We start from the raw sequence: 24136 nt of genomic DNA, 5'->3' as shown, positions 1-24136 counted from the left end.
CGTCTGGGTCTGAGAGGCTGGCTCCCGCCGGCTCAGCTGCTCGAAGTCCAAACCTTCTGGCCCAAGGTCAAAGTGGTCCGGGTTCCATTCTTTTCAAAGTGTCTGGGTCTCAGAGGTGGGTCTTGAGAGATTGGACCAGACAGATCACTCTTTGATAAAAAGAGGAGTCAAAGAGAACTGGGGTTTCCATAGAAAGATAAAGTGCTGCCCCTGGAAGTCACAGTCTCTGTAAAGTATCTTCCTAAAGAGGTAGAAATAATAGGGGGCGTGTGTGGCAGGTGCCCTTGCTCAGTAACAGTGAATGCTCTAGCTTTAAGGGCTTAAAATGGATTGACTCCACTCATCTCTCTGATTTTCTCGTAAGTGAGCCAGAACACCATTGACCAAGGCGTCTGAAAGATTAACCAAAGAGGGTTAGTGCACATTTCAAAGCAATTCTAAGTATTCTACACACACACACATATACATCTTTGAGTGACAGAGTCATTTTCAATCTACTTACAAAAACAAAACAGCCCCATAAATATCTTATCGTTTACCTTTGTAAATCACCCGGAAGTTTACAAAGCATTCTCATGTCACATTGACCACAGATTTCTCCATCCCTACATTCCCCTCTAAGCCTCTCATATTGATCTAATTCTGATATTAAGATAGTCTTCTGTATATCTGTCTATTCGGACATCCTACAGGTACCCAGATCTTTCTGTATCAAAAATTATATTTATTGAATCTAAAGTCTTCTTGCCCTGCAAATATTCCCACCTGTAAGAACTTGTTGTCAGCACCAATTGCCCAGGGTCTTTTTTCCCTCCTTATTTTCTCTGGCCCAACAGTTATCCTCATCCAATCAAGCTTCTATACCCCCAATACCTAATAAAAGGTGTCCTCTTTCCTCATCGCACCACCATTATATTTCATTGATCACTCCAGGACCTTTTCTCAACACAGGGAAGATGGGATAATCTAAAAGTGCCAACCTGGCCAAGCCACAGTCCACTCTAGTGTGCACGGTCCACCATGCTCTGTCTCTGTGCACTTTCTGCCTCTCCACCTCGCCCTCTGCCTTGCTCTCTGCGTCTTGGCCAGCTGTGCTTCCTGTCCTCCCTCACCCTTCTGCTCTCAGTACACTCCCACCCCTCTCTCCCTCTCTCCCTCCCTCCCTCTCTCTCTCTCTCTCTCCCCCCCCCTCTCTCTCCAGAGAATGTCTTCTTGCCATTTTACATGGCCAAGCCTTAGTCACTCTTCAACCTTAGTTTGAAAGTCTTTTCTAGGGAGGCCGTCAGAATTTCCCAGTGCAGGCTGTCTCTCCTCGCTGTGTATCTCCAAAGCACTAGGAATTCTTCCTGTGACTCTCGCCATTTACAGTTTCTTATTCAAGGCTAAAACCTCAATATGGGGCGTGCACTCGTGTGTGTGTGTGTGTGTGTGAGTTATTATATTATGCTGATTTTTTAATTAAGTTTCTAACCCCATAACTCATCCCATTTTCAAATATTTACAAGCAGTTACAAAAGTACCTCGCTTTAATCAGAGTCACTACATCACTAGCTCTATCTAGTGCTAGACCACAATGCGCTGTAGTAACCGACAGAAGCACAGCATGGAGCTCTCCTTAAAAGCAGGCTCTCTGTGGTAATGATACCTGTAAAACTTTCTCATCAAAACATGTTCTGAAGCAATAAAACTCCTCAAAATTATGAAATCTCTCTCTATATATATCCATCTCAACCTAGGATTGTTTAGCTAAGAAGACTACTAAAGGCTTTATATCACTTAAAAATACTGTACCTACTTATGTAAATAGATTGTCAACCTGTTTAATAAATGTGACAAGCTCACTTAGCCTTAGTCTATCAAGAAATGAAACATCATTTTAAGAAGAGGTGGAAAAAAAACCTTAAATATATTTTAAAAAGAAAGGGCCTCTTGTGTGGGCAAGACCATGCCACACACATCAGGGAAGAGAATGAAAAATATGAGCAAAGTGCAAGTGACTGAAATACAAAGAGAACAAAAATAAAGGAAGAAACGAAAGCATGCCCCGTGTTTACCATTCTCAGCCACGATGGCAAAAAGCCTTTATACAGGCTCAGGAAGCCTTCCCCTTGGACAGCCTGGATCAAGCAGTCAGTTGATGACTTATACAAAAGTCCTCTGGAAGGAGAAAGAGACCCTTGTCAAATTTCCTCCTGTGTAAACAGATGTAAATAAAGCCATCCAAGGAGGGCTGTTATGAGCTAAATACTTTCTTCTTATTTAGAACAAACAGTGTCAGGGTTCCATTGGCATAGGTATCTTCATTTGATCTAGGCATTTCCCTACTGACTCTTTTTCCCATCACCCTGCTCAGTCCACCTGACCTCTTCTAAAAAGAACACACTGATTTATAGCGCATCTAATTCTGTTAGTTAAAAGGCACATGTTCTTGAACAGAGTGGTCTGCAAATTCTCAGCAGAGTAAGGCTTCGTAACACTTTGAGAAGAATAAAGTCACAATGACTACTTTGTGTCTAAATAATATGACTCAAATTCCCCAAAGGCTTAGTGTATTTTCATCAGACAAAGAGAAAGTAATTTCACATGAATAATTGCCTCACTCGACAGGAAAACACACGAATTCATCTCTATTGCATAGATGTTAGGGGAAGGTTTTGTGCAACTGGGTATTCAAATGCTGATTCTCTACTCAGAGATCTGGTTGCAATCCCTGACACTGGCATTGACCTTTCTATGAAGCATTGTCTGTCTCAATGTTGTGTAAAAATTGTTCTCCGGCACCTCTGATTGGTTAATAAAGAGCTGGACAGCCTATAGCTGGGAGGAAAGTTAAGATCGGACTTTCGATCCCAGGAGGCGGTCCTAGGTGGAGGAGAGAGGGATGAGGAAGTCGCCATGAGGGAGTTGTTATGAGCACACATATGGAGCAGGACGAGCCACGGTGTGGGTAGTTGGCAGGTGATAGGGCATGTGGCTGGGAAGTAGGCCAGGCCCGCATAGTCAGGTTAGAATGGATGAGTATCTGCCCAGCTATAGTGCTTGAAGCTTATTAACAAATGTAATAGTTCTCTGTGTCATGGTTTGGGAGCTAGAATAGGCATAGAAAAAAACCTTTAGTTTTACACATAGACCTACAAGAAAGCATCTTCTTAAACACCCTGAGTGCTGCAGACACTCCAGCACGTGGGCACTAAGGGCTGTATCTACCTTCCTTGTTTGTCTCGAGGTTGGTTCATTATTCGGCTTTTGATGACATCAGCTGGCGTTCCCAGAATAGAAGCTACGAGCCCAGAACACAAACTGTAGGCACAAACAACAACATTTGAAGAGAATGGCCAATAGCCCCCAAATTCTAAAAAAGGCATTTAATATTTAAAGAGAGCGAAGTGCTAAATATTCTTTAAGGTTAAAAATGAATGCTTAATTCACTACAAAGAGAAAAACATTTAAAGCCTGGTCAGTCAACAGATATGTGCCTCCTGGTATTGGACTTCTTTTTACGAAGACAACAAGAGAGTTAAGATTCCCCCCTCTGAGCTAGCTTAGGAAGAAAAGGTGCTTCTCAGGCAAGGTTGATAACCCAAGTCCTGATTTCAGTCCCCAGAAGCCATAGCGGAAAGAGAGGGCTGACTCCCAAAACTGACCTCCACATGCGTGATGTGCCATGCACACATACCATACTACTGTATGGCACGCGCACGCGCACACACACACACACACACACACACCTACTACTACTACTACTGATTGATGATGATGATGATGAAGATGAAGAAGAAGAAGATGATGATGAAGGTGATGATGATGATGATGATGATGAAGATGATGATGATGAAGAAGAAGAAGAAGAAGAAGATGATGATGATGATGATGATGATGAAGATGATGATGAAGATGAAGATGATGAAGATGATGATGATGATTATGAAGAAGATGATGATGATGATGAAGAAGAAGATGATGATGATAGATGTTTAAAAAGATCCTGCTCTGGAGGTGTCTACGCTCTACTCAGGGAGAGGCCAAGGAATAATGGATAGCTTCAGGTGACGCCCAATGCCAGGAACAAACCCCAAACGGAAAATTGTGACAGGGAGTTAACTGAGTGACAGGCAGGCAAGGAAAGGCTCTGAGGATAACTGAGTCCCTGCCTGTGCAGATCTGGAGGCAGCGTTACAAGAACAAAGAATAGCATGTACAGAGAAGTATTCTTGGTGGGGTGTGTGTGTGTGTGCTTTTAATATCATCAACTTGAGAATATTAATATTACATCGTATATCTGGGGTCACCTCAATAGCACAGGGGGATTGAAGATTTTTTTCCAGTGTCTGAAAACAAGATCAGGAGCCAGATGAAACATCACTGTTTCCAACATCACTCATTCCAACAGGGAAGCTGAAAGTGTGTGTGTGTCAAAGAAACGGGGTGCGAGAAGAGCCGAGTTCGCTCACACCCTCATGTCTAACCCTGCTTCCCCATGGCCCTTCCCTTTGCTTTTGTTTTGTTTTGTTTTTCCATCCCTTTTAGCCCTGGGGTGACTCATTCTTTTCTCTCCTTATTTACTCCTCGCGGTCTTCACACGTGTCTACTTCTCCATGTTGCTGAGCTCCCTGGGCAAGGGCTGCTGCAGATGAATACTGGGGCAACCAGCATGGAAGGTCATGCATATCTGCTGAGCTGAGTGAAAGAGACCATCCTCAGAAACTGGCCCTGGGGCAGCCCCCATCAAGCACAAATGCTTGCAGAGTTTAATCTGAACCAGGCTGTGATTTTATCTGTCTCTTCCACATTTTAACCTCAACAAACTTGAAGACAGAAGCTCTCGAAAAACATAGCCTCGTCCTGCTCTCAGGGCGGTGACACTCTTGACAGAAAGATTCCCAAGGTTAGAACGTGGGCTAATGATCCAAGACAAGGCTCTATCGGTGTCTGGAGGGATGGCACAGTAGTCAAGAGCTCTCGCTACTCTTGCAGAGGACCAGCGTGTGGTTCCCAGAATCCATCACTCCATCTCAAGGGGATACAACAAACACTTCAGGCCTCAGAGGCCACCTCCACTCACATGCACGTGTCCACAAACAGACATAAAGGCATACACATAATAAAAAATAAAATAAAATCCTAAAAAAGAAAAGGAAATGGAACAAACAGAGTCAAAATAGCTCCCTTACCTGGATAAGCCATGGGTGGAGATGTTCTCCTCAAGTGGCGTGTTCAATACCAGGTAGTGCTTTACTGTATCATAAGTGGTTAAATCTGGCAAGGAGAAAGGGGTAAACATTCGTTCACAAACACTGAATGTCTTTTGTGTCAAAAAATATGCTGGGTTTGGGGGTGGACTGTGCGCCAGAATGAAAGACACCATTCTTGATTTTTAAGCAGAGGCAGGCAAAGCTACAAACAGTAGGAGAGGTGTGGGCACTCTTTGTGTCCAGAGATGCTTATGTTGCCCTCTGGAATTTTTGGTCTTTGGACTGAGAAATTTCTGTGTGAGACTAAGTTAGACTGAGTTAAGACCCTAACAGTAATAATCACCAGATCTAGACCACTGTTTCATGCTAAGCCTGTTATGTCTTTTTTTTTTTCTAGTGATAATAAAAAGCTATTTAAATAGGAAAGTTAACCCACACTGAAGTATAGACAAATGGACGTAATGTGGTGAGAATGGACTGGTATGTCTGAGCATAGAGACACAATGTGACTGGTACTTTTCTAGAACTTAGGGCAAGGAGCCACTGGTAAGATGAGCATCTCTGCTCCCTGCTGGGAGGTGGAACAACAAAAAAATAAACTACCAGATATCTAGATGTCATTGCATTTTAAAGTAAGTATTCCACAGACAAGCAGGGAAGGAAAGGAAGCTGGAAGAATAGGTGATGTGATGGATTTTGAAATTTGGATGAAAAGGAAAGATCTCTTGCAAAAAACCAAACCAAAACAACAACAACAACCTGATACCCTACTAGAGACCCAAAGGGAGCATGGAACAATAACTGTTTAGCTGGCCAATGACAGGAAAGCATTAGCCATGAAGCAGGTGCTGGCTTGGGTTGTGAATGATTGTGCAGAAGGCTGGTGTGGCAGAGCACGCACAGGAGAAAGAGAACTGCAGGAGCCCACGCTGGCCCAGGCTACTGTGGGGAGGGTCAGAGGTCAGACTGTAGGAAGCCAAGGAGACTACATGTGAGGCCATCACGTTGTTGCCAGTAAGAGATGATGCTGGCTCAATAAGGGCATTGGGGAGCCCTGCTCAGCTTCTGGATATATTCTGAAAGCAGAAATAGCCAGCAGATTGAGTACAGAGAAAGAAAGAAAAGATGAAGGCAAGGTTCTAAGTGTGAGCAATCTAAGGGGAAGAGCTGCTATTTTTGGAGATAAAAGTGAAAGCAGAGAGCTCCTATTATTTATTTATTTTTTTAACAACTGCAACGATCACTTTTGTAAAGCCAGTTCAGGGACAGCGGGCCATGGTGGCTATGTGACACCTAAGAAGGGACCATCCAGGAGGCTTCTGTCGTGTCTATGGAGGATGCAGTTAAGTCATACATGAACCAAGAAGCTCTGGGATGAGAAGACAGAATTAACTGCACTCAGAGAGTAACCGGCGCAAAGAACAGGGAACAGCAAAATTCATAGCCATATAGCAAAATAGATTGTGGGGTATTTTGAGATAATGAAGAACGGAGAAGAAGGTTCGGTAATCAAATGTAGTTTGGAGACAATCAAGTGATACCTGTAGAGTCCCTGAGAAAGCACCTGGAAAGCACAGGTTGAGACACTACAATCACAGGGGTTTCCGGGTGTGTGTGTGTGTGTGTGTGTGTGTGTGTGTGTGTGTGTGTGTGTGTGTGTGTGTGTGTGTGTGTGTAGCTACCAATGAGACCCAGCAGATGTACCTGGAGTGACACAGAAGACAGACGTACTCCCTTCCACATTTCAGCCACCTGTTACTGGAACTCTCTCAAGCACTACCTACCAATCCCTTAGAGTCACATCATCCACCCTAGAAATGATTCCTTCACCGATCAAGCCCTGAGCACTTGATGAGTTCATATGAAAAACTGGGGTGGGAAAAAAAAAGATGAATAAAACCATAGACATTGCCTTCAGGGGCTCACCATGCAGTGGAAGATATAGACTCACAGTAGAAGACGAGACAGTGACCTCACAGTGACAGCCACACGGAAGAGGGCATCTAACGTCACCAGGTATGAGGAGGGGCTGGGAGAGGTTCAGGAGCAATATGTGGGTAGAGATACCAGTTTAGCTGAGTGTTTAAGGGATGTATAGAAGAAAACTAACCACAAGAGGGGGACAAGACTGACAGTAGAGAGGAGAGGGCCAGCTCTGTACACGCAGGGGTGTGGCCCCTCAGATAGTAGCTCTCTGATGTGCTCCTTCCAGCGGATGCGATGAAATACTCAGGGAGCTGAAAGCAGGCAGCAAGCTCTGCGGCATCCTACATCACGTTCCAAAAAGGTCCACTTTGTTATTTAACAGAGGCCAGTGGGAGGTGATATGGATACTGACGGCATGCTGGAGCAGTGATTTAGATAAATCTCTCTGGATGGCTGTGCTGGACAACTGTGAGGATTGGGGACGAGGCCACTTAGAGGGCTGTGGCAGAGGCCAAGCTGGGGGTTTGACGGTGGCGTGGTCTGCTGGGAGGTTACTCGCAATGCTGAAGTAGCAGGTGTTGCGGGTGGGGTGGGATTAAGGGAGCTCAGAAGCTGGAAGTGGCCGGCAGTGCTGCTGTCCTCCTTCCAGGGCTGCTGTGCATCTGCACATGAGATGAGCATCCTTAGAAAACCTAGGATGTCAGGAACATGTCTTTCCTTTCTGCACCGCAAATTCTGTATTCTCAGCTAAAAAGGCATGCTGCTTCTTTACTGGTCACTGTTGCTGGTGACCTTTCCTATACTCTGTGGAGTATATTTCTGTGGAGATTTCACATTCATGTTGGTGAATAAACATGCAAGCATAACAGTAAGCATGGTGTAGACATATACACTGTATGTTTAAAATATGGATGCGGCTAATTTTAGCACTGTCTACGGTGGAACGACTGTCAGGCTCTTGGTGTTACAAAATGCTATTTCCCTATGTGCTTATATGCTTTAGATATCAAAGTTATAAAATTAGGCATATGAATTTAAAATAACGACTTCTTAGCGAAGGCTATCTCTAACTTCTCAGTAAGCACATCTGTCAACATATAGTTTTAAAATGTTTTCCCTCTTATGTTTTCTGTAATAGTGTAACTTGCATCTTCACTATTAATACAGTACCACATTAATAGCATTTCCTAAATAACAATATCTGATATGTCTTAAAATTTTTTTTGACCTAAGGTCTTTATGGTTCAGGATGGCCTTGAACCCACGATCCTCCCAGTTCAACTTTCAAAAAGGGTTTTAGTCTTTTCTAGTTTCCTTGGTGTATATCTGGCCAATTGAGACTTTATGGTTATGGTATTTTAAAAAGAGGTTCATAATTAAAAATGAGAAGCAAGGAGTAGAGACGCATTGTGGGAGGAACATTCCAGGGTATGCATCATGGTGTTCAGGGACAATGCCAAAGGAGCCTCAGGGAGAGAGAGCTGGGCATCCGGGCAGAGTGACTGTCAGAGGGCTACACAGTAGGAGTCCTTAGAAACAAGTTAGTCTTCTCTCCTTATGAGAACAATTTTGTTTTTGTCTTTGGTTCTTTTTGTACATTAACAACTGAGATAAAAATTGATGCTCCAGGACAAACAGTTCAGCTACCATCACCGACCCCTGTTATTGAAAAACAAAACACAGCCTTCGACGGCCCTGACAGCAGTGCTCTTAACTCTATAGCTGAGAGATCCAAGAAGCCTTCCGTTACCTCCCATGTTCACAAGGGCTGCTCTTTGAATATTGGGTACCCAGCCTGCCCACAGCCCGCGTATTCCTCCTTCAGCTAAGATTTTCGCAAACGCATGATGCACTCCACGAAATCTAAGAAAAACAACAGAGAGATGTTATTCTGTGTCTTCTCGACTTTGGAAGGCAGATGCGTAAATTTCACCTTCAGCCGATACTGTCGGAAGGCGGCCAGTGTGAGCAAGGCTTTGGGGAGCAGTGAGGGGGGCTCCAGAAGAAAAGGCAGAGGGCCTTTCCATCGAGTGCAGTGTGCTCCCTGGGTTGTTCTTGGATGTGATTTCATGCCTTCTGTGACAAATATTTGCACTCAGTTCATAAGACATGTTCTTTTTGGGTGTTAGGACATAGCTATAGAACCCAGTGTAGTGAGATGCTGAGCGCTGTCCTCAGTGTCCCCTGAATCTGGACATGGCTGTCTCCTCGCTCTCACGCTTCCCCAGATATAATGTATAGTCCGTGCCAGCCAATTGTGCGGAGAAAATTCTGGGAAAGGGCTGCTCCGTTAACATCGAGTGCGTGCTTACTTGCGTTTATTTACATGTTTTTCTGACCGTGTTTTCCTGAACTCAAACTACCTCCTTTGGATCACTGCTGTCTGGGTTACATTTTTGTATAAAAACACAGTGAAACTGAAGTAAGGCTACCTAAAACATTAGACTGTGGTCTGCCCCATTCTTTAAGGTCCTCAGATTCCAGGTCTGGCTGACAGATCTACCATAGGTCTATGAAAGTCAACAGATAAAATTAGAAATGAAACAGTACTTATTCAGAATCATGAGAAATTAAAGGGTTGTAAAAGTCTAATTTCCAGGGAAACAGAATAATTTGTTGTCAAAGGGCCAACCTCAAACATATCCCTTAAAAAAAAACTCATTTGTTTGTTTATTTTATGCGTATGAGTGGTTGTTTGTCTCCATGTAAGTGCACCACATGCCTGGAGCCTATGGAGGCCAGAGGTGAGCACTGGATTCCACTGGAACAGGAGCTGTGTTCCACCATGTGGGTGCTGGGAACTGACCCTGGGCCTTCAGCAAGAGCAACCACAATGGCTCTTAACTGCTGAGCCATATCTCTAGCCCAACATTTTCCTTTTCTTTTCTTCACCCTTTTTCTTTTCTGTTCTAGTTTTGAGCCTTGTTACTTAGCACAGCACAGGTTCAAAGTTGCAAAGCTCTTGCCTCAACCTTCTGAGTACTAGGATTACAGATATGTCTGACACGATTCAAACATTTTTAGTGGGCAGCATTGTAAATTCTGTCATCATTTTCTCTTCTTAGTTTAGGAGAATGATAAAAATACCACTTTTGCAGTTCTTGTATTGCCAATTCCCACATTAATTACAGGAGGAAGCAATAGTGATTAATCTTTAATTGGTAATACGGGGGCAATTATATTCATATATTCATAATATATTCAAATAATATTTAAAAAACACTGAGTTGGGTAGCTCCGTGGTAGATTACTTCCTTAGCATGCTGAAGGTCCCCTGGGCTTGATCCTTAGCATCATAAAGCCCAACAACGAAACTCAAACCCAGCAAACACTGACCCTCTCAGACTCTTTTATCACCTTGGGCTGGAGAGGTGGCTCAGTGCTCCAGAGCACTGGCTGTTCTTCCTGAGGATCTGGGTTCAATTCCCAGCACCCACTTGGCAGCTCACAAGTGTCCATAACTGCATTGTCAGGGGATCCAATGCCCTCTTCTAGCTTCTTCCACATGTACCATGTGGTGTGAAGACATGTATGCAGGAATATACCCACATACATAATGTAATGATAAAAAGAAATACCCCAAAATCCTTTGTCTCATAAGCAAGATGGTAGTTTAAGTAAAACAGTAGAGAAGACAATCTAAGAATTCTTAAGATTAGGTAATGTCACTTTGGTGACAATGACTATCCTGTCTTGACTTGGCTCTTACTTCTGTGTGCAGGTGAAAACCAATGGGTGAACTTGAGACAATCTGCTCAGTGTCCGCTGTAGATAAAACATCCTGCTTTTCACTTGTTAGCTGTGTTGCTTTTATGAGGGCTCTGTAATCTCTGAATCTCACCAAGGGACAATGTGACATGTTGACAAGCAGAAGCACTCTGTGCTTTGTCTATGTGGGAACTTACGGTACAGAGAGCCACATGCTTTCCCCCCTTTTTCTTCTCCTTTTCTTTCCTCCCTCCCTCCCCCCCCCCCTTTTCAATAACATCAAACACAGTCAACCACAATCTCCAGCATCAGCTACAAAGGAAACAAGCCATCCAGTCAACATAAAAGACAAGAACAAGCAGAGCCCAGCTGAAAACAGGTCCTCCTGGGTTTCAGTAGCTGTTTTCTTCCTCTCATTTTCTGATTCTCAGATTAGAAGCTGTTAGAAAAGCACCAGGGCATGCCCTAGAACTGTGTAACCGCCCTGCTAAGTCAGTGCCGCCTGTTGGCCAGCTGTGCATGCCCCACCCCCCCAAGGTCACAGGGAAGACCAGACTACAGTTGGGCAGGATAGAGAGGGCAGCAGAGCAGTGTTCAGTGGTGAGCGCACCGGGAAAGCCTCAGTCCTCCTCATTCACATCCAGCTCAGAGACAGGGTTCCCAGGAGCACTCCCCAGAGTCAGCTCAAATCTCCACCACTTTTCTGAGAGGGGTCTCTCTGTCTTTCAGAGCTTGCCCTACCCCAGGAGAAACAGGCTACAAGAAATTAGCTATGTCGACCTTTCAACATTCTTTCCAAGAGTTTTAGAGATGGTAGTGTTACCCATAACAAAACTCCTTTAAAAATGAAGACACAGAAACCGTGGGACTTCCAGGAAACCAGTACACACACACACACACACACACACACACACACACACAGACAGAGAGAGAGAGAGAGAGAGAGAGAGAGAGAGAGAGAGAGAGTGTGTGTGTGTGTGTGTGTGTGTGTGTGTGTGTGTGTGTGTTAGGGCTCAAACCAGGCCACATGATCAAGCTCACTCTCTCCCTATCCCCATTTGAAACCTAGTGTCATCACCTGTGGACCAGGCTAGCCTTGAGTTCACTATGTACTCCAGGCTGGCTTCCAACTCTCAGCAATTCTGCCCTGCCTCCCATGTGCTGAGATTACAGGTCTGAATGGCAAGGCCCTGCTGTGTAAACTCTCTACATCAGCTCGAAACAGCGGACTAGTCTAGCTGCCTTTTTTTACTAGGAGGAGGAGGAGGGGCAAAGAGCTAAAAAGACATGCAGCTGCCTGTCCCAGAGCACATACACACCGTATCCTGCGCAAGATTTGGGCTAGCTCTCCTCTTACAAATGCAACGTCAAGGAAAAGGATTTCTGTTACTTCCTTTGGCAAAGATTGGATTCTACGGTGAGAGCATTAGCTAAAGGTCCAAGAAACACGCGACAGGAAACGGGATGGGGGAAGAAAAGTAGCTGTTTTCTGGATGACTCACCTCAGGGGCTTCCCTTCCAGTTTCCGCTTTCCCTCCATTTGCATCTGAACCTTCACAAGGTCGGTGGGGTTGGCTAGAAACTGTCCGAAGACACCAGCCATCATCCCTCCAATGACAGACTTCCTGATTGCAAAAAGAGATAGGTTTTTTTTTCCCCCCAAAAAATCCTTTGATATTAATTTCACAGATCTTATAGGGGAACCACACCAAGCTTGTGGAGGCCCTGGGTAGAAGGTTAGAGATAAAAGAAAGAAACGACACAAAGGAGAGAAAAGCCGAGTCCGACTCTTAACTGGTGGGAGGGTCTAGGGATCAAAAGGAGAGAGGGAAAGTCTGAAATCCTTCTCGCTGAATCAAATCAAAAAGGCTTCAAAGGTAAGAACCCTTGAACTGATTCATTCTCTGCAGCTGGCATCGGAGCGAGCAAGCCTAACAAAACAGCAGAGATGCAATCAGCCTAGGAGGCAAATTTTAAGGCAGGTCTGAGCTGGTTTTCCAAATGGCAGGTTTGACAGTATTCCTCTCTCTGAAGAAATGTATTTTTGTGGGCCAAAGTTCCTCTCCTCGCAGCCAACAGTGAGCGGGACTCAACCATAGCAATTCTAGAGCCGCATTTCCAATTCTCCAATTCACACATCGGCAGTGCATTGTTATAAAAGGCTCTATTGTTTTACATTTCACAACAATTTAAAGAGAGTTTAAATTATTTTCCCTGTTTATTAGTGGTGCTTACTTGTGTCTTGTTTCTCACATGTGTAATGAACGTTTGTATTTCTTTTGGGAAGAATGTCTCTCAACAGCATTTCTTTTTTTCTTTCTTTCTATTTTTTGGTTTAATGGTGCTATATGCATTTTTTATGGCAAACTACCTGAAAATGTTTTTTCTAACTTTGTGTGTGTGATGCCTGAGGGAACTGGAAGAAGGCATGGGATTCCTTGGAGCTAGAGTTAGAAAGGGTTATAGACTGCCTACTAGGGGTGCTGAGAACTGAACTCTGGTCCCCTAGGAGAACAAAAACAACAGGAAGTGCTCTTAACTGCTGAGCATCTCTCCGGCCCCTGTGAACTACTCTTTACATTTCTGTTACAAATTTAAAATTTCAAAGCACTTGTACATTATCTCATACAATACTACAAAAAAACAGAAGGTGGCCATCACTTCTGCAGTGGAGGGAAGTGAAGGCGGAAAAGGCGAGGCAGTTTGCCCACGTTACTCATGAAGGGAACAGAAATGAGATTCAAGCCGAGCTATGACTTCAAAGCTCAGAGATTTCCAAAGGAAGAAGGGCTGTGCTGAAAGGCTGCCATAGGAGTTCTGATGGTACGAAGCTACTATGGTTCTTAAAAAAAAATTCTTAATAAGCAATGGCACGGTGGAAATACGGGGCTTTGGCATCAACAGATGGTAGTACTAAATTTGAGTCACGGAGACAACTTGTTGATTTGTATCTCGGCCTGGAAGTTTGGTCAGGGCTACAGGGACGCACGGACAACCAGGCAAACAGAGAAAGAGGAAAAGGTTCCTCAACATTCAGGGCTGAGCAGCTCTCCTGCCAGCACAGGCTCCTCCCTTGCCACACACTGATGTAAGAAGGAAAGAAAAGTGAGGGGCAAAGGAGAGCGCCAAAGACATGCCGAAAGGGTCCCAGAGCACAGTGTCCAGGGAGTCAAGGAAGTGAGCAGTCAGAAGAAGGGTCAGGGGTACCTAAGCACCCAGGACAAGGAGGATTTGCTCTAAAGCACACTGAATATGTTCATCATCCTTACATTATAGGAATGGAGTACATAAGTGTATGGGTTCAAATCCCATAACCATTAATGCTCTTTTTCAAACTTCTACATTTACAACCTGAAAACAAAAGAAAGAAAGAAAAACATATAAAAATGAAAAAAAAAAGGATGATAGAAAAAAATTAAGTGATCACCTAAACTTCATTTAAAAATTTAAATAACAACCTAAGCTTTGAGGAATAAGCTATGAATATAAAATCATTTGTTAAAATGCTTTAGCAGAGCTGACAAACAGGGTATCTTCATTACGGCGTCTTCCTTCTGTCATAAAAAGTGTCCAAACAACACAAAACAAGTTCCTGCAGGAAGCTTGCAATTCTTTATATGAGTGAAATCTATTCCCAGGTATTTTTTTCTTTAAGGAATTTCAAATAACTCCTAAGGGTGGCTATGATCACCCACTGACTGAAAACCAGCTAAGAGCTGTCAGAAGGTGACAGAAAATTTATTGGTAGAAATGTATTAATTAGAACTGATACAAAAATGTGAGCCATGGTTCATTCACTTCCTGGATACAGGCTTTAAAAACTGGACCACACAAAACGTCTAATAATACAAAAGCTGTACTGCACCCCCAAAAACCCAAACAAACCTGAAACAACACATAAATTTGTTACAAATTAGCTTGCTGCGAAAGAGATGTTGGTTTGCTTATTTCTGGGTGACATATTCTAAGAGAATATTTTTCACTCATAAAATTAACTCTTTTAGGGTTAATGGTGTCTAAGTGAAAGGCCTAAGTGGGGTGTGTTCAGATCTAAAGAGTTTAAAGTCCTTTATCAGATATGCAGTGCCTTGAATTTACCAGGGCATCTTGGAGAGACTGGTGTCTCTTGATTATAATCACAAAGGCACATGATAATGCAATGGTTTAATGTGTCACTTTTATATTCATCAAAACAGACTAGTCATAATAAAAATCATGTGCTGGCTATTCTTGGATAAACTTGACACAAGCGAGAGCCATTTGAGAAGAGGGATCCTCAATTGAGAAAATGGCTATCAGACTGGCCCCAAATGTGGGGCATTTTCTTCATTTTTATCTGATGATCTGAGAGGGCTCATCTCACGGTGGGCAGTGCCACCCCTGGGCATGTGGTCCTGCTGAGCGAACCATTGGGAGCATGCCAGTGAGTAGCATTCCTCTATGGCCTCTGCTTCAGTTCTGTCCTCCAGGTTTTTGCTTTTCAGTTCCTTCCCTGATGACCCTCTGTGATGGACTGTTTGCTACCTGCAATTGTAAGTAAAATAAAGCCTTTCCCTCCCCCAAGTTACTTCCGGTCATGGTGTTTTATCACAACCATAAAAAGCTAAGGAAGACAATGGCGTTTAAAAAAGAAGTCCCGATAGAAGATGCTCCAACAGAATTATTATTATTATCATCATCATCATTTTATGTTCTTGAGACATGGTCTCATGTGACAGAGGCTGGCCTCAAACTCTCTATATTCTTGCCTCCAATATTCAAGGGCTAGAGTTATAGACATGTGTGCTACCCCAGCCCTTGAATTTGTTAAGATTTAAATATTCAATAAATAATATATGTGGACAATTCAGATACATCTCTATTGTGTCTGTATATGATAGGCAGAGAACTCTCACTTATTTGAATTTCTATTATTTATTAAGTCCATTACTCAAAGTAATTTTAGTACAAATGGATAATTTTACATATACTACTAATAATCAGTAAAGAGTAAATAAAGCCTTTGGGGGTATGTGTCACAGCATATTGTTTTTAAAACTAAACTTACCAAAGAGGATAATGCTTATCTTCACTTTTGCCAAACACGACTTCCCGGAGATGTTCGTAGGTGACCATCCGACCTCCAGAATACACTGTGTAGAACAGACCATGACAACACAAATTCAGTCCTGTGTCTAACAAAATAAGAGGCCCTTCTCACCCGGCCTCGCTAATCTTCCAAAGGAGGACTTCCCATTCTGTGTCTGGCCTCTCTAGAATAAAGCCTCTCTCCTCTGCTTTGTTTAGACCTCATCATCTCTGAGGCTTGACTCAAAACATTTTCAGAACGTCTATTTTTGACCTTCTTCTCAGTCTCCCAGACCCATGCTGCATGGTCCAACATAGCAACTATCAAATTCATTAGCAATTACTTTGTTCTTATCTTCCCTTCAAGAGCTAGTCCAGGCCAGTTCTGAGTATTGATTTTTTTTTTTCACAGACATTAATTCACCAAACTTGAAAACGTTTATTAACTTGCACACAACTCAAGGTTTTAAGGCTTCTTAATTATAGAGCTTGGAGTGAAGTTAGGGAAGAAGAGATCGATAGCTGTTTCAATTCTGACCATCTTGGGGACCGCCACTGTGGTGGTAGGAATAAATATGGCCCTATAGGCTCCAGTGTTTAAGTGCTTGGCCATTAAGAGGCGTGGCCTTGCAGGACTAGGTGTGGCTTTGTGGGAGGAAGTGTGTCACTGAGGAGGCAGGCTTCGAGATCTCATATGCTCAAGCTAGGCCTAGTGTGGCAGTGCCCTTCTCCTGCCTGCGGATCAATATGTAGACCTCTCAGCTCCCTCTCCAGCACCATGTCTGCCTGCGCGCTGCCAGGATGAAAATGGACTAAACCTCTGAAACTATAAACCAGGCCCAGCTAAACGTCTCTTCACAGCAATAAAAGCCTAACTAAGACAGCCACAGAGAGGGGAGGGGAAACAGAATGAAAACAAGCCTCACAAAATAGCTCTGTTGTGTGGATTTTGACTCAAATACCCAACTATGGGGCTTGCTGCCCAGACGACAGTCTCTCTGAATAAACACATGTAACCACCACATTGAAGAATTCGTTACGATTTCTTCCCTTTCAGGGGTTAAGCACACAGAAAGGTCTTAACTGGAGAACCACAAAGCAGCTACCACAAATGAAAAGAGACAAAGCACAGAAGAGTAATGGGGTTCAAAAGAGAAATACTTTCAAAGGTGGAAAACAAGGCTACACAGAGAAACCCTGTCTTCAAAAACCACACACACACACACACACACACACACACACACAAACTCAGTCCATGGTGCCCATACAAGAGATTTTCTTGGTATTTCAGGAAGTTGGAGTTGGCATTTCATAAAGATAAATGCAAAATACAAAACAGTACACGTTTCTGTGCTCAATTCTGACTCTTTTTAAAAAAATCATTCGCTAGGCTACCCATGAGAAGAGTGGAATATTAAAAATAACACATGATGATTATTATGCCAATAGCACATGATGAGAACTGATGCTTTCTGGGCCAAGGAAGCAGCCTGGGGGTGGAGGGGCAGAAGGCCACACTCATCTCCAGGTCTCTTTGGAGCGACCTTCATGTTCCCCAGTCTACAAGCTGACATGTCAACGACGCTCATGCCTGTGAGCACTGCTGGGAAGCCGGGTTAGACACATTTCCTCTGGGCCAGGTACTACTAACAACCCAGAAAAGCAGTTAGCCTGGGAACAGCAGCAAAGGGAAGTTCAGTCTTGCTCCCTCTACCCTAATACCCCAGCTGGATGAGGCCAGGCTCCTGCCCTCTGGCAGGTCAGCCTAGTTGGTCTCTGACATACAGGGCAAAGATAAATCTATTTTAGCATTCAAAGAACAACATTTAGCTGAAGGTTCACCCAGAGCTTTGAATTCAAAACCTACTTTAATTTTCACTGTATTTAAGGTTTCTGAAGTAAAGGAAATGATGTAAATTGTTCATGTTTCTCTGTCTTATCCCATTAAAGAACGTACAGGGCAAAATTTCAAACACACAGCTGGGTAGAAACAATTATAACTCCTTTTATGTCAGCCTGTATTAAGTGGTAACACTGGCTGAATTATCTCAAAGTGATTTATAGAAATGGCGGCAGTCTGTCTTTCTTTTTTCATGTGTGTGGGTGTGTGGCGAGGTTGGGGAAGGTGTAGACATGCTCACATGTGTGTAGACTCATGTCAGTGAGTGGGCTGGCTTCCCAATTCCTTTACCGCTCAACCACTTCCAGCTAGTCTAGTTGGCCAGCTTGTCCCAAGGATCTTCCTCACGGGGTAAATATGTCTATATGCTAGTCTCAAAATTTAGGACTCCTTAATGGTAATTGAAAATATTTTCTTCTACTAATTTATTGTATCCGTGTAGGGGGCGGGGTGCCTGTGTGTGTGTGCGGCGACGATGTCTTTGCTGAACTTCGGATATAGCTGAACTCATAACAAACTTACCAGCTAGAATCAAGATAAATACCTACGTGTCTGTAAATGGCTGGCGTCACTCCTTGCCACAACTTTAGAAAGCCTTCCTCCTGGACAATCCCCAGGGCCGTGCGCACCATGCCCCTATAAGGGGCAGACTCCGTTGCACCATCTCCCAACCTAGCAAGGGCAGCTTCTCCTTGCATCTGGAGTCGGGTTTTTGTGAGATCGAGGGGAAAGGTTGCTAATAAGATAAAAAAACAAATGAACAGGAGGGAAACCCCCCCCAAACATTCAGACAAACAAATGAAACCTCTAAAATCATAGGATTAATATTCTCCCAAGATTTGGAGACTCTGAATATGAGAATATAGTGGAATCAGTTAAGGGATGTGAAAAGTACACGCATCTTAAGCCATTCCCACCCATTCTGACCTAGCCAATGGACCATTTATAAAGTATGTTCGCATGCCTTCCTAAATCTAAGACCTACTGCTACAAAGCATCCCCAGTCACAAAAGCAAAACAAAGTAATCCCATGAAAGTAGGACAGCCTTGAACTCTTTTCAATAAAATAATTTACTTCCAAACCCCACTTCAATTTTCCTAACGAGAGACAGCCTACAGTAGCCGTATCCTGTTGTGCCTCCACAGCCGCTATCATTTAAGATCTAATACAAATTAGGAACAGATTCGAAGGAGAATTCTACAATTTCATGGGTTCCCCTTCCATGAGAATAAATCACAGAACTGACGTTTGAGACGCAGAAGACACAATGAAGGTAGAATGTCTTCTGTAGACTGGGGTGGCAATGTTCAACATCCTTCAAATTGAGGCAAATACCCAATTATTTTTTTCTGAACTGGTAAGTTTTACACATGGCCTATTCATAGTAAGTGCCAACTTTATTCATTGGAAAAATTGTTTACATGCTGAATTAGAGACAGGTTATTTTTATCTGAGAGCATATTTTCACCACCTGACCCATAATAACTACATACACGTGATGTCCCTAAAAACTCTAAGAGGGGTAGTGAGTCAAGCTCATGAACATCACTGACGGTACATAAAAATGTTCAGTGACCACTATCTGATCTAGAATCTATGAAAACCTTTTCTAAGATAGGAGGAAGGAGGAGAAGTTTACATATTTCCATTTGGTTTTTTACAAAGTTAGTATCTAATCAGTAATTTTCCTGAACATATATACAGATGTATCTTATCTTGTATATAAATACCTTAAAAGTATCTTATTAACAGGCGAAACTATATACACATGTATGTATATATATATATACACACACACACACACACACACATATACACACACATAAATAGGTAGGAGCCTCTAAGTACATTCTGCTTCTTAAAACAGACTTTTTGTTTTTGTTTTGATTATTTCATAGTTCAGGCTCTCGTACCTAACTGGCGTGTACTCCCCTTCACCGACTAACTTCGATTCCGTAGCCTTCGGTTCTTAATCTTTATACAATTCTCTCCAGCACGCTGTGTTTCACAGGACTGTTTCTGTACAAGCTAATGAGCTTCAAACTGTGAATGTACCTGGTCACTCGGCCATCTGATTTTAGATGTCTTTAAAAGTTGGAGAATTTTGTTGCAGAAAGTCAATGATTAAAAAAAAAAAAGTTTCACTGGCTTTGAGAGGAAAGAGACAAAAAGATGGACCGAAGGACAAGAAGGAAAGAGTCTAAAAGGCAAGCCAATAGCGTGCTGCCTATGATAGGTAGAAAAAGGAATAGACCCCTTGCTAGAACAAAACTGAGTAACACTTTCAAATGGCTAATGCACCAGAGACATCCTTCTTTCCTTCCTTTTTCTTTCTATTTTTTAATGGACAAACAAATGTAAGGATAATTTGAGACTACAGATTGGACTAACAACCCTCCTCCCCCCTGAAAAAATACCATCCGCTCATGCCAAAGCACCATAATCCACTCTAGGTGGTCAACTCATGCGTATTTTCGTTTCTTTCTTTCTTTTGACTCAGGCAGATGAATGTGTTTTTGTTTTTTTCTGGGATCTTGTAATACACAAAAATAGCTTCTCTGCAACAGGCAGCAGTTGTAAATGTCTTTCTCTGCACGTGACCCCATCAGCCTGGAAGAAGGCCACACAGTGGTCTTCACAACTGTATAACCAGGACCCACTACCGTATCAACTGCAATAAGGCCCCAATGAATAGCTGCCCTGCCTTGCATTTACCGTCTGTAAAAATTACTTCTCAGGGTTCCTCCTGTAGGGTAAACACGGTATAGGCTCAATTGGCTGGCTGACTTTAAGCAGATGTTCAAGAGGAATGAATGGTTAATAACTGAAATCCCCCAAGGTAGGACTCCCTCCCCCTTCCCTCCCCCTTCCCCTCCTGGAACTCCTAAAATCTCAGATTCTTAGGCTGCATAAGACTATAAACCACGGTGGGGGGAAAAAGCGATCAGAGGAAGGATGAAAAAAAAAATGTGAACAAATGGATTATGGTCCTAAAAAGGTCAACCTCACTAAAGAGGAAATGTTTCCTAGAAAGGTATGAGGGTTCATGGAGAGCCCAAGAGTACTCACTCAGGCATAAGACAACATCCCTGAGGATGGGAAGACAAGGACCCTGGACACCTCCAATTCATGCTCCTCCCGAAGCTGGCCTACTGGGCACCTGACCACATCCTTGCGAGGGCGCAACCTCTGAAGATGCTCCAGCCTGGAGTGAGGCTACCCGCCCATCCCTCCCCCAGCAGGATGCCGCGGCCACTCGCTGGGGAGGCCGAGGCGGGGCGCCCGGTACCTAGCTCGGCCACGGTTGCGGCGCAGCCGGACAGTAGGAACTTGCTCGTCCGGGGCCATCTCTGCGTGAGCGGCAGCAGCGTCTCCTCCTCCTCGGGGACAGACATCCAGCAGCAGGTCAGGACCACTGGGTACCGCTAGTCGCCTGTGCACCTGCCACCCTGCCGGCGCCGCCCCTTTTTCAGCTCTAGAGAGGTCAAGCAGGGACCACGTGCCTCTATTAGACTCTGCAAAGCCGCCTCCCACTTAGTAGCTGGACGGGTCTGGCAGCCTCAGGTACTGAAAAACAAAGCCGTGCCCAAGAGGCTTCTGGGAAATGTAGTTTTCGGGGCGCTGCGACTTCTCCGATTGGCTGGTGGCTAGGCGCCCCGCTGCAAACTGTGAGCTACCGGAGCACCGCAGCTACGGTGCGTGTTCCCGCCCACCCGTCTCAACCCAGGGCAGCTCGGCTCAACTCTTTGCTATTTTTTTTTTTTTCCTTTTGGACTACTGGCCAGACTTTGTAAGCGATGCGAAGGTGGAAGGGAGCCACAATGCAAACATTACATAAAAATTGGGGCGGGGCGAAGGAGCTTCAGTTACGCAAGAGAATTAGTTGCCAAAGTTGTTCAGAGTTTGGAAAACTGAGTGCGTTCCTTCTCCTCAGTCGGCAGGGAAGTAGGAAATGCCCCAGGAGAGGGACATTTTCAAAAGTCTGTTGATTCTGGAAGCTGAGCGTTATGGAATTACTCTCACCAATAGTACTCGCTGTCCTGGGAAGCTGTCTTCTTTTCTTATTCTCTCAGTGGAAGAATTTGCGTGGACCCCCGTGCATCCGGGGCTGGATTCCCTGGATAGGAGTCGCATTTGAGTTTGGGAAAGCCCCTCTTGAATTTATAGAAAAAGCAAGAATTAAGGTATGTAGCTGTGCCGGGTAATATGGAGGGGTGTGTGTGGTGTTTTCTTTTTAAATTTTTCTTTTATTAAGCGCAGTGTTAGAACACTGGACACACACACACTTCCGGCAGTTAGTCTCTTGTGTTTTTCTACTCATGATCTCCAGCTATGCCTTCTAAGCAAGGTATCTAGACATGAGATGAAAAACAACACAGCTTGCTGGAAGAAGAGATGTCTTTGGAGTGTTGGTAAATTCTTTGCAGTTAACCTTAAGCGAATTCTTGCTAGCACGAAGATAAAAGCTTGTAGTATTTGGAGGTGGTGGAGATTAAAGTTTCTATGATTTCAGTTCCTGAAAATGGGTAATAAATTTGTATTACAAGCAGAGGTGATGCTACGATTTCCTAAAACTTGTTTTGCTAAATTGATCATTAAAAAAAAAAGTTTCAGCACTTTTTTACCCCCCTCCCCCCTCATACCCGCCCCCCTCCATGCCACTTATAAGGGGTTTTGTCCTTATAGCAGCTACTGAATGTTGAGCACTTTAGAGAAGACACTTTCACTGGCCTTTTAGTTTTTATTCATAATTTAGCCGCAAAGATCTTACTGTATTTGTGGTTGAGAAGATGTCTGGATGGATGAAGTGCTTTTGGCAACAAACATGAGAGCCTGAGTTCATTACCCAACCCCTACATTTAAGGGGGGTGGGGAGAAAGCTAGCTAGGGGCTCCAGAGATGACTCATGTCTTAGGATCACATACTGCTCTTGCAAAGGGCCCAGGTTCCCTCCCGCGAGCGCCATGTTGGGTTGGCTCACACTCACCTGTCACTCTTGCTTCAGGGTGTCTGAAGCCTCCAAGGGCACAAGCACATGTGCATACCCTTGTACAGAAACACGCAGACACATCAATAAAGTGAATCCTAATGCTGAACAAAAATCACCTCAATTTTCCAGTGCAGGGGAGGCAGAGACAGGGGAATCCACGGAGCTTCTTGATCAGCAAGGCTAGCACAAGATTCGGTGAGAGAACTGTTTTCAAAAAAGGTGGAAGGTCAGTGAGATGGCAAGATGCCTTAGTGGGTAAAGGTGCCTGCTGCCAAGTCTGACATCTTGAGATACGTCCCCAGAACCCACATGGTGGAAGGAGAGAACCAACTTCCTTAGGTTGTGCTCAGGCCTCCATGTGGGTGCTGTGATATGCACATGCCCATATACACACAGACATGCAAATCAACATATGAATAATATTTTATTATTTCCTTATCGTTAAGTCTCTCTCTGTCTCTCTGTCTCTGTCTGTGTGTCTCTCTCTCTGTCTCTCTCTCTCTCTGTCTCTGTCTATCTGTCTCTGTCTCTGTCTCTGTCTCTGTCTCTGTCTCTCTCTCTCTCTCTCTCTCTCTCTCTCTCTCTCTCTCTCTCTCTCTGTGTGTGTGTGTGTGTGTGTGTGTGTGTATCTGCTCTAGTCCATGCAGGAAGGAGCATGGAGTTCAAAGATGGACACCAGAGCCTCTACCTAATTCGCTTCTCCACTGTACTTGGTTGGGACAGGGTCTTTTGCTGAATCTGGACCTCATCCTTTTAGCTGGTCTGGCTGTTCTGGCAAGCCTCTGGGACCGCCTCTGCTCCCCAGTGCTGGGGAGTTTGTGTGGGTGCTAGGGATCTGGACTCTGAGTCTCATCTTTGCATAGCAAGGACTTTATTTTCTGAACCATCTCTAGTCTTTAATGGCTGTATTTCATCAAACAAGGACAGGATATTTTACTTAAATCCCAATAGTTGGGTTGCATAGGTTGCCGCCAACTGCCTCTCATTGTTTCAGCCAATACCTCAATGGATATTCTTATGTGTGTGCATGTGGTTGCACATTTACAACTTATTTGACTATTTCCTCAGGATAAACTCCTAAGGCAGAATTGCCTGTAGGGGGATGCATAACTAAAATGTTTATGATTGTATTGTGTTATTTTACTGCATTGAAAAAGATGTGATATACACTTTTAATCTTTGTTTTAGCATATAGATTTGCCTAACATTAAATTCCGGGCTATACTGTATACCATAATTCTGTGAAACTTTTTTTTTTACCAGTCGACTACATGAAATAATATTTCTTTGTTTCCCACAGCCTTCCATGGGCATATAAGCTTAGTAATTTTTAAGGAATGTTTGACAAGGGT

General features: G+C 43.7%; 2 protein-coding genes across 3 annotated transcripts in view; one reads left to right on the top strand and one right to left on the bottom strand.

The window, feature by feature from the left end:
• Window positions 1–21393, bottom strand: Slc25a27 (solute carrier family 25 member 27). 2 transcript variants are annotated; one of them, XM_051152929.1, is made up of 9 exons: window positions 21084–21390; window positions 18338–18529; window positions 15874–15958; window positions 12329–12451; window positions 8869–8981; window positions 5172–5256; window positions 3208–3300; window positions 2055–2157; window positions 1–392 (listed from the first exon to the last, which is right to left on the bottom strand). In XM_051152929.1, the coding sequence occupies exons 1-9, from the start codon at window positions 21187–21189 to the stop codon at window positions 321–323; spliced, it is 972 nt and encodes a 323-aa protein (XP_051008886.1). In that variant the 5' UTR covers window positions 21190–21390; the 3' UTR covers window positions 1–320. The 2 variants fall into 2 exon arrangements, with proteins under 2 accessions (XP_051008886.1, XP_051008887.1); XM_051152930.1 differs by lacking the exon at window positions 18338–18529 and having other exon boundaries at window positions 21084–21393.
• A 390-nt stretch (window positions 21394–21783) lies between these two features.
• Window positions 21784–24136, top strand: part of LOC127195502 (24-hydroxycholesterol 7-alpha-hydroxylase) — a 69303-nt gene continuing 66950 nt past the window's right edge. Inside the window, exon 1 of the mRNA XM_051152931.1 lies at window positions 21784–21978. Within this exon, the coding sequence (XP_051008888.1) occupies window positions 21802–21978 (177 nt within the window). The 5' untranslated portion in view covers window positions 21784–21801. The remainder of the gene's footprint in view (window positions 21979–24136) is intronic.

This window comes from Acomys russatus, chromosome 11 (genome assembly GCF_903995435.1).
Source record: "Acomys russatus chromosome 11, mAcoRus1.1, whole genome shotgun sequence".
NCBI lineage: Eukaryota > Metazoa > Chordata > Mammalia > Rodentia > Muridae > Acomys > Acomys russatus.
This window is presented reverse-complemented; position numbering and strand designations above follow the sequence as displayed.